Source organism: Lissotriton vulgaris, unplaced genomic scaffold (assembly GCF_964263255.1).
Source record: "Lissotriton vulgaris unplaced genomic scaffold, aLisVul1.2 SCAFFOLD_3097, whole genome shotgun sequence".
Taxonomy (NCBI): Eukaryota; Metazoa; Chordata; class Amphibia; order Caudata; family Salamandridae; genus Lissotriton; species Lissotriton vulgaris.
In genome coordinates this window covers 181,801-194,009 of record NW_028253474.1, presented here as the reverse complement: position 1 = coordinate 194,009, position 12,209 = coordinate 181,801, and the positions used below count along the sequence as shown (strand labels likewise).

At 44.8% G+C, this 12,209-nt stretch overlaps 1 protein-coding gene across 1 annotated transcript in view; it reads right to left on the bottom strand.

Annotated features, from left to right (window-relative positions):
- The window catches only part of LOC147660957 (laminin subunit alpha-5-like), a gene marked incomplete at its 3' end in the record, with an annotated part of 218,421 nt that overhangs the window by 68,756 nt on the left and 137,456 nt on the right, over positions 1-12,209 (bottom strand). The window contains exon 11 of the mRNA XM_086951410.1: positions 8,414-8,551. Within this exon, the coding sequence (XP_086807536.1) occupies positions 8,414-8,551 (138 nt within the window). The remainder of the gene's footprint in view (positions 1-8,413; positions 8,552-12,209) is intronic.

Genomic DNA, 12,209 nt, shown 5'->3' with positions numbered 1-12,209 from the left:
TTATCTGGGTAATTCTGATTTTGTTTGGTAGGCGCCTTGATGCCTTTGGGCTCAGTAGCGCATTATAAGACCTACTTCATTTCATTTAATTTCATTTCAGGTTGATAGGGAAATAGGATGGGGCCAGAGGTCATCTGGGGAAGTTCTTGGCATAAAGCAACGCCCCCTACAAGTCACGCCCCCTCCTTACATGGCCCGTTTTGTTCATAAGTTGGCAGGTATGGAATACATGAGAGATGGACCCACAAATTCTAATTGTAATAAGGACTACAACACATAGGCAGCCACACAGCACCAGCCACGCCATAATGGCAGTAGGTTGCTCAGTGTGTGTAAGACAAAAAGGAGGGATTAATCAGAGAAGGCCCAATGATCCATATGCCAAAATGCACCGGGCGGAAATAGTGTTGAATGAGTAAAACAATGCCAAAAGGACAAGAATTGGAGTTGGCGACATAAGCGCTAGCCATGCACTTATTTATAAAGGCAAGGATGCTGCTTACTGATGAACAAATACACCCAATGAACAAGGAAGGAACTGAACAGCAATCGAGACTGGCAACCTGAGGAGAAACTGCAAAATATTTGAAAGGCCCTGGTTCCACCTACTCCTGATCGGGTGAGCCTAGTCAGATCATGGTTCGAATACCAGCCAGACGGGCACCCTGCAATTCACGGTTGAGAGAACATTGGTTGGTTACTGCCCTGACAGAGCAAGACTGGCCTGATTCATATTGGCCTTTTGTCCTTATCCAACCAAGCAAACCTAACGCTTTTCTTAGATCCCAGAGACCTTTGTTCATTCTAGTTTGCATAAGGAGCCATTGTCCTTACCTTATAGAATTTCCTCTCAAAACAACTTCTGATGTCATTATTAGTAGTGAATGACGCATGAGGCTAAAAAGAGCCAATGTAGTGAAAGGAAACTTACCCTGCTTCCACTAACAAAAGCAGCATGGCAATGATTTGGCTGTTCAGTCTTAGCCCAGCTCTTCACTGACCTCTTTTACATGTTTTTACAAGTTAACTTTCCTCCAGATTTCCTATGTTTGGGCCTGTTCTATTTTAATAATAGCCAGTAGGTGTAATTTCCTTTTTTAGAGAACTCCTAATTCAAATTCTCTGAATGCTGGCTCTAGCTAGCAGAGAATTGTTTTGAACTTTCTGGAATACTGCAGCCCACTTCTTCCCTGGGAGACCAGAGCTTTTGCTTGCCTTGTTGATTGAAAAACTCTAGCTTTGATCCCATAGGCACATTTTAGGGAATAATCAAACTAACCATTACTCCTTTAAGACTGATCACAATATTGTGTGCCAGCCTGGCCCATTCCTGATACTTGGTTCCATCCTGCCGAGCCTTCTTTTTGCAATTATTTAGCCCACAATCTGCCCTATCTGCATGCTGAGTCCTGCCAGCCAGGAACAACTAAAACTACCCCTCTACCACTTTAGGGCTAGTTATGTCCTGGGCTAGCCTTGCTGATTCCCATGCACTTGGTTCCATCCTATTGACCATCCCCATTACAAAGATATGACCCCCAATCTGCTTCTATCAGCTTCAGAAGATCAAAATATGCCAAGCCTTGGCACCCAGGAAAAATCGAACTACTCACTATCACTTTGAGGCTGGTCACAATGTCTCGGTTTGCCTTACTGATTCTTGGGCATTGCAAATACATGACACACAGTCTGCTTTTATCAGTATTATAAGAATTGTTAGAAGAGACATTTATGTTTTTTGAAGTGCATCTATTGAAAAGCTCTGAACCTAATTCACAAATAATTGTTTTAAAATCAGGGCTAGATTACACCTGTAAAAATGTTTTTATTTGTTTGTTTATCACACTATAAATTGCTCTTGGCTCAAAAGTGTGAGGCCACTCTGCACAGAACATTAGTGTTACATCAAAATGTGGTAACAATCAATGAAGCGTAAAAAGAGGGAGTCTATGAAAGGGTAATACAGAAGATGTATAAACAATGGCAGAGTTCATGAATGATAAAGCAAACACAAGGAGATGATGGACGGTGCGCTGAAACTTTTCAGACATTCACCCCCAGTTACAGATCTGGGTTGAATCCATCATCATTCTTTAGCTCACTTCGCCACCCCAGTTCAGACCCAACCACATGCAAATCAGTCTTGACCCTGTTCCTTATAGGAACAGTCCAGCCCGAACTGCCTTGCCAGGTCCTCCCTGGACTGGAAACGAGCATTCTAGGACCTGTTTCGGGTATCACCCCCTCATCAGCCAGGCTAACTTGAATCCAATGGCACTGTGGGCTAGCTATTCAACATACCCTTGCATGAGTAAAGCATGGGCATGTTTTATTTTCTATGTTTGCTCTAAGTGGCCAAGGGTAGAGTAGGAACATGCAAAGTGTGCATGATCTGTTTGGTCGACCCAAGAGGGCCAGCCAAACAGTACATACGCACTTTGGGAGTGCAAATCACTCCTCCCTTGCTCTGACCAGCACAGCCCACTCCACACTGCACACAGGCCACTGGCTGCATGCAATAGCAAAAATGAAATTGCAATAACAATACGTTGTTGTCATTTTATTTTTCCTTTTTGCGCAGTGGGGCAACGCTCCTCCGCCTTAGAGGAGCCGCCACTGTAATCAAGACTGCTGTCAAGGATAACCTCATCTTAAGCGAATCCTGATTTTCAAGCACACCTCATCATCATTTCTAAACCAAAGCAAGAAGCAATGTAAACATCTATATGCGAGTTACTTGTTTGTAATATTTTGTATTTACTAAACATCTGCCATACATCAAATCCACAGCCTCGTCTATATGTTCTCATCCTGCCTGCTCAGGCACCCTGCGACTGTTTGTAATGTACAGAATGGCCTGTTCCAATGATTTTGTGCTGCCACAATAAATAAATACACCCGGAGTCCATAGTTAAATTCAATAAGCTGTTCGGACCTGCTCCGAAGTATTTACTGGAAAGAAATATCGATGTCTTCCTGCGAGAGCACATTGCTTCACAGAAGAACATCTCAGATTAGGAGTATTTAACTGCCTCTCTTGGGGTTCTTGCCCGCACTGCGCTGACGTAAAACACCTGGAATCTACTCAGCTAAACCCCTAAAGGAATTCGGGTCCTTGCTAAAAACCTACCTGTTCTAGTGTGCTATTTGCTATACATGTTTTCATTTCATTCATTCATTTCATTCCATTCATTCTTTAATAAAATAACTAAAACATAGACGTATTTGTCTGAGAGAAGATGTGCCTCCACACATGAAGAAGGCAGTTAAAATATGACACAAGCAGGGGGGTAGCTTCCGGGTCGGTGTTTGTGGTGTTACATCCCCCTAAAAAGTATTTTCTGGTAAAGAGTTGGGAACGGGTGCTTTCAGTCGGGTATGGTGAGGTGTCTGTTGGATTTTACCAGGAATATTTACATACAGACAAAAACATACAAATAATTCTCCCGTTCTCTGTTTAGAAAGGCTTCAAAATGTTTTGTAATCTGCATTCCTCTCCCCATTCTACTACCCCTTAAGCCACACTCTGCCATTGTAGAATGTACTTTAACCTTATATGTCAGAGTGATTGTCGGAAAATCTGAAGCTCATCCCTTCCCCCATTCTTACTGACCAAGCTACGCCCCTAGACAAGTGCAGAACAATGACCTTGAGTTTTATTTTGCATCAAATGGCCCTTAAGTTCTTCTATTTATGTAAATATAAACGTATAATGAAAGGTTCCGCTTTTAAGACAGTAGAACATGGACTTATAATAACATTGTCTCCCTAAGAACAGAAACTTCCCACATCCAAAACGATGTAACGTTCTTTTATTTATTTCTCTTGACACTTTAGCAAAACAGGAGGTCTCACATTTTAAACAACTATTCAGTATATTCTGTTTTCAAAAACATCACACAAAGTTAAGAATGAACGTAGAGGAAGGTTGATGTTATGCAAACATGTTGGCAGTGGTCCAAGGAACCCCTATCAATCAGAAACAGAGTCAGCATTGTTTACTTTGACAAGAATTCAGTGGTGAAAAATGACCACATATTTTCGAGCAAACATGGATAAACCTGGAATTCCACGAGTTGGTTTGTAGGGGAAGGCAATACCAACAGCTGCTTTAACAATCATTGGCAAAGCCAATAGTTCTCGATTATGTGAGAGCTACTGGCTTTGGCAAAATGTTGTAGGTATGTTGTACATCAGTGTGGCTGATCTTCAGCATGGCTAAAAGTGAGTGGAGTGGGGTGGTGTAGATCGGGATAGATTGGGGGCTGAGTAGATTGTGGTGGAGTAGGTTGGGTAGGAGAAGGTTGGGGTGGGGAAGTTTGGAATGGGGAGATTAGCACAGACTGGGGTTGGGTAGAGTGGGGTGGGCAGATTGGGCAGGGTAGGTTTGAGTAGGTGGATTATGATTGATTGGGGTAGGTTGGGGTGGGGTAGATTGGGGTAGGTTGGGTAGGGTAGATTCAGTGGAGTAGATAGGAGTGGGTACATTGGAGTGGGGTAGATTGGAGTGCAGTAGATTTGAGTGGGGTAGATTGTGATACATTGGAGAGGGGTAGATTGGAATGTGGTAGACTGGGTAGATTGTAGTTGGAGTGGGGCAGATTGAGGACTTTGGGAGTAGATTGGAGTAGGGTAGATTGGAGTAGATTGGAGTGGGGTATATTGGGGTAAACTGAAGTGGCATATATTGGGGTAGATTGAGGTAGATTGGAATGGGGTAGGTTTTGCGGAGTACAATGGAGTGGGGTAGAGTGTGGTAGACTGGAGTAGATTGAAGTGTGGTGGATTGAAGTGGAGTAGGTTGGTGTAAATTGTAGTTGGAGTGCAGTAGATTGGGTGGAATAGTTTGGAGTGGGGTAGATTGAGATAGGTTGGGTGAGGTAGATTGAGGTGGAATAGATTGGGGTGTGATAGATTGTAGTGGTGCAGATTGGGTTAGATTGGGGCACATTGGGGTAGATTGGAGTGGGGTAGGCAGGGGAAGATTGGACGGGGTCAAATGGGGTAAATTGGAATGGGGTATAATGGCGGAGGTTGTAGTGGGGTCAATTGTAGGGGGGTAGAGTGGGGGACAATAAGGGTAAATTGTAGTGGTATTGTTTGGGATAAATTGGAGTGGGGTAGTTTGGGATAAATTGGAGTGGGGTAGACTGTAGTGAGATAGATGGAATAGACTGGAGTGGGATAGGTTGGGTGGGGTGGGGTTCATTGGAGTGTGGTACACTGGGATGGAGAAGATTGGGTAGGCTAAATTGGGAAATATAGAGGCCTGGTAGATTGGAGTGGTAGTATATTGGGGTTAATGGGTAAATTGGGGTGGGCATATTGGCATGGGGTAGGTTGGGGTGAGCAGAGTGAGGTAGATTGGGGTGGGGCAGATTTTGGCAAATTGGGGTGGATTATGTCAGATTTGGGTCGAGTAGATTAGTGTGGGGTAGATTCGATTGGGGTTGCATGAATGGGGTACACTGGGGCAGATTAGAATGGGGCAGATTGGGGGAGGTTGGGTGTGCTAGATTGGGGTTGGGTAGAATGGGGTGGTGTAGATTGGTGTGGGTTAGACTGGAGTGGGATAGATTGAAGTAGATTGGATTGGAGTGGAGCAGATTGAGGTAGAATGGAGTGGGGTAGATTTGGGAGGGGTAGTTTGCAATGGGGTACAGTACGGTAAATTGTATTGGAGTAAATAGGGATAGACTGGTCTGGGTTATATTAGGTGGGGTAGATTGGAGTGAGGTAGATTGGGGTAGGTTGAATGGGGTAGATTGGAGTGAGGTAGAATGAAGTAGATTTGGGTTGGGTAGATTGGGATACATTGGAGTGAGGTAGATTGGAATGGGGTAGATTGGGGTAGACTGGGTATGGTAGATTGGGGCCGAGATGATTGGAGTAGTGTAAATTGCCTTACATTGGAGTGGGATATATTGGGGCAGATTGGGGTAGTTTGGAGTGGAGTAGATTTAGGTAGATTAGAATGAGGCAGCTTGAGTAGATTGGAGTAGTTGGAGTAGGGTAAATTGGATGAGGTTGGCGTGGGGTGGACTTGAGTAAATAGGAGTGGTGTAGATTGGGGTAGATTGAAGTGGTGTATATTTTAGTAGGCTTGATTGGAGTAGATTGGAGTGGGGTTGATTGCGGTGGATTGGAGTGGGCTAGATGGGGTAGACTGGAGTGTTGTAGATTTAGTGGTTAGATTGGAGTGGGGTAGATTTGGTGGATTGAGTGGGGTAGATTGGAATGTGGTAGATGGGGTAGACTGGAGTAGGGTAAATTGGGCAGATTGGAGTTGGGTAGATTGAAGTGGGGAGTAGGGTAGATTGGAGTAGTGTGCAGTGGGATAGATTGGGGTACGTTGGAGGAGATACATGGGGTAGATTGTAGTGTGGTAGTTTGCGGTAGATTGGAGTGGGATAGATGGAGTACACTGGAATGGGATAGATTGGGTGGGATAGATTGGGGTAGGGTGGGAGATCTTGGATTGAGGTAGACAGGGGCAGACTAAAGTAGGATGGAGTAGGATCGATTGGAGTGGGGTGGAGTGCGATGAAGAAGGGAGGCAGAAATACCTGGAGGAAAGGGGAGAAGCAGTGCCATGAAGATGGAGGAGCTGTAGTCTGATGAAGAAGAAGGGGCAGCAGTACCATGCGGTAGTAGGAGCATTATTACGATGAAGTGCACGTTCCTTATGCATTATTAATAGCTGTGTAGCCAATTTGTTCTGAAAAGTGAAAAAAAGTATTTTCCGGCCCATTGCAGGTACATGGAGAAAAACTCAACTATCCAGTTGTAATGCTTGGCAACTGTTTTAAATGTAGGTATTTTTTCAATAAAACATTTTATTTTGTGTAATTTTTTGACTTTGGATAAGATCTGTGATGCTCCAGGTGAAAAACTGTAATATTGAAAAATTCAGTTTCACTGCCTGTCAGCTTAATTTCTTACTAGCCCCAACTGCAATGTCGAGAAAGCCGTTTCAGGGTTCATTTGTATGCCCATAATGCCATGGGCATGATTGGCAGTTTAAGCTGCTTCCTCCTTTTTTATTCTCTTTTAGCCACACCAGTGATATGTTTAGGAGTTGGCAGTAGACAGCGCAGAGTGCATGGGTAGTGGGCCCTAGCTTTCAAAATTACTTTCACTTTAAAATATTTTCATATTAGGGCTTTATATACTGATCTGTTTAATTTTTGCTGTAATTCACTTTCTGCCTCGAAAACATTACAGCCTCTCTAGTTAGCTGGCCTCCCAAATGTGAAGGGTAAACAATAACAACCATTGAGAAGGAAGGGGTTGGGGTTGGGAGAAGCAACATGGATATTGAGTCAATGGCATTTATTTGTTATTGTAAAACAAATAGGAACAGAACCTAAAAGCAAACATGTATTCAGTGGTAAACACAATTAAAGGGTGGCGGAGATAAAGAAAAAACAGATGGGGTGGAGGTATTAGACAGAAAAGAATCAAAACGGGTGGGAGGGAAAAAGGAGCAACATGAATGGATCGGGTGGTAAGGGAATGGAGTGAGTGAAAACACAAGCACTCGAATGGAGTGCTTAAACACAATTAAAAAAGTATCTCCAAAAACGGCAGCAGTGGATGCACATAAGTACTTGGTCCATGCTCTAGGGGAGGGCCAAACACAAGGAGAGGCATGGTACATGCGTGCCATGACAAATGGGAACAATGGATATGAGAGCAGTGTGGAAGGGAACAAATGGTAAGGCTGTGGCGGGCTGTAGCCCACAGACTGTAAACAACATATCTTGAAGGGACAGGGCATGCGCTGTCTAGCCGAGACCAAAAATTATGACTCGTTTCATACGATTATGCACCAGGATGAGGGTCTCTATTGTTAGAGTGTCAAAATAGATAGTGAAATGTTAACACAAGAAAGTAACACCCAGCACCATCACAGCAAACAAGAAGCACAGCAGTAGGAAAAAACTGAAAGGTTTTATTAATTAAAGCTCTAGCTAGCCATCTAACTTTGTAAAACCCATGGCTCCCTCCAGAATTTCTGGTACAACATAACACTTGCATTTAAAGTGGCCCAGCAAGGATAGCAAGGGCCTTAATGCAAGAACGAAAAATTAGGTTTTATCTACTGGTTTGGCAGTAGAAAACATCTATAATGGGGGTGGAGTGGGCCCCTAATACATAGGTGCCCCGGTGCAACTGTACCTGCTACACTATTGTTAGCTACCCCCTAGAAACGAAAACTGATGAAACAATAAATCAAAAATATTAGAAAAGTAACAACATATGTTGTGTTAAATATTACAATATCAATGCTCCATAAGAAACATGTAGGTCAAGTAATACATAATTAAAGGAGCACCATTGTTCACTTTGTGGCCAGAAGCACAAGGTCAGAAAGTAAGGCTTGAAATTGTAAAAATCAGGTACATCATACCTTGACAGAATGGGAAGGTGTTGGATCCGGAGCGGCATCTATCACACTGTTGTCCGGTCACTCCTGGTCGACACTCACACTGTCCTGCCCCTGGATCACATGCACTCTGGTAGGATCCATCGATTGAACACCGGCAAGCTGAACAGAAATATTTTCACAGATATAAATATTCTAATGATAAATTGAGATTGATCAAATTCACTGTGGCAAACGATTCTGTCAGGATTTCGAAACTGAAGCATCATGTTCGGGTGATATACAAGATCACATGCAAAGTGTTCCCCTGTATCAACTGTCAAAAATATAAACTTCGAAATTATGTTCACTCGGATTGTTAAACTGACGACAAGTAGAAGGGAATGGTGAATCATTTACACCAAGTTAAAATCGTCCAGTCATTAACAAATACCTATACAGTATATTGTTTTCTTACCTACAGCACTGTGGATCGACATGATCCTCAGCATTGAAAAGTACATAGCACCAAGAAGCAGTAAATCAACTAGTAAGATTTAAATCCAGTAGTGAAAAAGAGACAGATGAAAGACAGGCGCACTCGAAAGAGTTTCTATGAATGTTCAGAGGAAGACAGGATGATTTGCAGAAAATATGAAGAAACCACATAAAGGGGCTTATTAAGATAGCGGATTTTCCGCATCCTCTGGGCCGGCGGAAGCCACCGCTGGCCCGGAGGATGCGGAAAAGCCGCTGCGGACCCACCAAAGACCCCCCGCCACATTAGGATGGCTGGTGGGTCCTGGTTTCAGTCCGCTGCTTTTCCGCCGCGGTTGGCTTACAACCGCGGTGGAAAAGCTCTAATATGGAGGCGGTGTCTCTCAGACACCGCCCGCCATATTAGGATGGGTTTCGAAACATGCTTTTCCGCGGCGGGTTTTCCGCCGTGGAAAAGCATGTGGAACTTCACTGCAGGGGCCCGTTGTGGGGCCCCTGGGTGAAGGAGGGGTGGGGGGTGCACATGGGGGGTACCTATGGTACCCCGCTGCATTTGCATGCAGAAATCGGCAGGCACCGCACGGTGCCTGCCGCTTTCTGCATACAAATGCAATGTATGCATTTTTACCACTGCGGCGGGTGCAGCTTGAAGCTGCACCCGCTGCAATGGTAAAAATAGAGGATGTGACCGCCTGGGTGGCGGTCACATCCTAATTGCACAGGAGGGAACTCCACAGGCCATGCGGAGGTTCCCTCCTACTCTGGTGCGTCCGTCCGCGATCCTAATGGGTCCCAAAATGTGGGGTTAGTGGAAGTGACCAGAGAACATTCCTGAAGATAGCAGAGTAGGTTTTCAATGTAATGGTAACGACTCTGAGGTGTGTCCTCTTCAATAAAGTTGTACAGCAAGTCAAACAGACCAGGAGTCTTCACTCTTTGAGTAGATTTATTGCAGTCAACAGGATACACAAGTGTACATGTGTTGAGGGCTCAAGGTGGTAGCCCCAACTGCCTGGGAAGTAGTTCCAGTGCCTAGCCCACACATTCCAAACAAGTAATACATGAATACATTGACAGGTATAAAGTAACATTCCAAACATTTTTATATAAAAGAAGTGCACTGAGAAATGAAACACAGACACCACAGACTCCTAAATTCCTTCTCCACAGGATGGATGTAGTTTGATAAAATAAGAATGTTTGTTGTTGTTAGGACTTGTATGTAGGGCGCCAATCATTTATAAGCAACATTCAAGTGCTTACCCATAATTTTACCTAACATTTTAGGAAGCAACCATGAATTGCATTCTACCTACTATTGTGTACTTATGTATGTGGTGGTGGTATAGCACAAACCTAGCTGGGGGGCAAGGGAGGGGCTGAACAAGGGCAGAGCCCTTCAGACTTTCCATGATCACTTACAATAAGCAGTCCCCTTGTAGGTTTCCATTGTGTAGGGTGGGATTACTCTATAAATATGACAGTATTCAGTGTTTTATGAATTGTAAGAGAGCTGGAGCAGGTCTGATGATAATCTAAATTAGTACAGGGACACTGAAAGTTTGCTGATCAACAAAAACTTGATTTTCGTAGAATACCCTAATTAACTAGTTGCAACTTCTTGCAAGTGATGTCACCAAGTACAGCCCGACAACACTTTGCGTAGCGAGTGCCAGATAATTGATCCCTTGGCCATCAGACACATGAGGCTACAGCCACTTATGTGCCTATCAGTGGTAGGTAATCCAGGTGGCACATGCATTTCTGTCAGTTTCTGAGGAGTGATGAGCTGGCCGCACCTGAACTTTCAAGGGTTCACATTTTTGGTGAATGACTGTTCCTTCTGGGCAGATCATTTTGCAGGTCCTGTTTTTTGTCTACCAAAAATGGACTGCATCTCCACCCTCCTTAGAGCAAATGAAAACGTTCTGAGAAAAACTCTATATCTCACTTACTTAGAATAATTGTGTCTACATCATTTTTCATAATGTAACAATGCCATTAGTTATACGTTTTAGAGGATGCAATTCATTGGAGCTAGGAGAGACATCTCAAAGACTCCTACCTGTAATGTTCTGATTTCCCCCCAAAGATGACGCTGCAACCTTGGTGCTAGTTCAACCGTGCTTTATTAGATACGTCTATCCCAAAAGAGCGCCGAGCCTCAACTGCCAGTACCGGCTCTTCGCGCCAATGATTTACGCAGCGCGCGCAGCCTTACGCGGGCGTGGCACGTCACGTGGCTTACGTGACGTGCGTACACTAGAGCGCGCTACTACATATCTCCCCTTTTTTCCAACGCTCAAGTTATTACTCATAGTCCACTGTTCATTTCATAGTCTCTGAATCTGGCTGGTTTGACCACCACCCTACCCCTGCGGGTCAGTCTTACCTGGGTGTTGGTGGTCTCACTTTCGTTGCTTCCTTCACTCTCCTGCGTGGCCGCGCCTCCTTCTCTCTCATTGCGACGTCCTCCTGCCCTCTGCTCCTGATCATGTACCACTGTCTCTAGTTCTTGTGGGCCTTCTCCATCCTCCCCAGCCGTTGTCTCTGGGGGCTCCTGCTCAACAGATTCAGTCTCTTCATCTCCAAAGTCTGTGGTTCTTTGGTCCCAGTTCAAGATTTTGTTACATCTTCCCATGTGGTCCTGCGACCACACGTTTCCATCGCTCAGCAAGGCTGCCCTGCCCAGGACTTCTTTCACTTGCATGGGCTTGCTGTATTTGCTCTCCCCCTTCCTCGGCGCATTGGCCAACCTCACTCGCACCCATTCTCCTTTCTCCAGGCCAGTACTCCGTACATTCCTTCTGTTGTCGTAATGCTTGGTGTAGACTGCCTGAGCCTTCTCAAGGTTGGCTCGCACCACAGCGGGTGACCATTCGCTCGTGACTGTTTTTTCTTTCCACACTCTGTTGTCTTGTGTAAATGGTTCGCGTCCTCTCAATATCTGAAATAGGCTGTAGCCCGTGCTTGTGGGCGTGATCCTGTAGGCCCAGATCATGTGCCAAATTTCCACTTCCCAGTCCTTGTCGTCGGATATGGCAGCTTGGATCGACCCCATCACCACTGTGCCAAATTTCCACTTCCCAGTCCTTGTCGTCGGATATGGCAGCTTGGATCGACCCCATCACCACCCTGTTGAACCGCTCCACTAAGCCGTTCCCGGCGGGGTGATATATGGCTGTGTGTTTGGCTACAATGCCATTCCTGCTCATGAAGTTATTCCACTTCTCTGACTTGAACTGGGGTCCGTTGTCACTGAGCACCGCCTTAGGGATGCCTTCCCTCACAAATGTATCTGCCAGGAACTTGATGATGGTTTCCACGTCCATGGTCTCTCCTA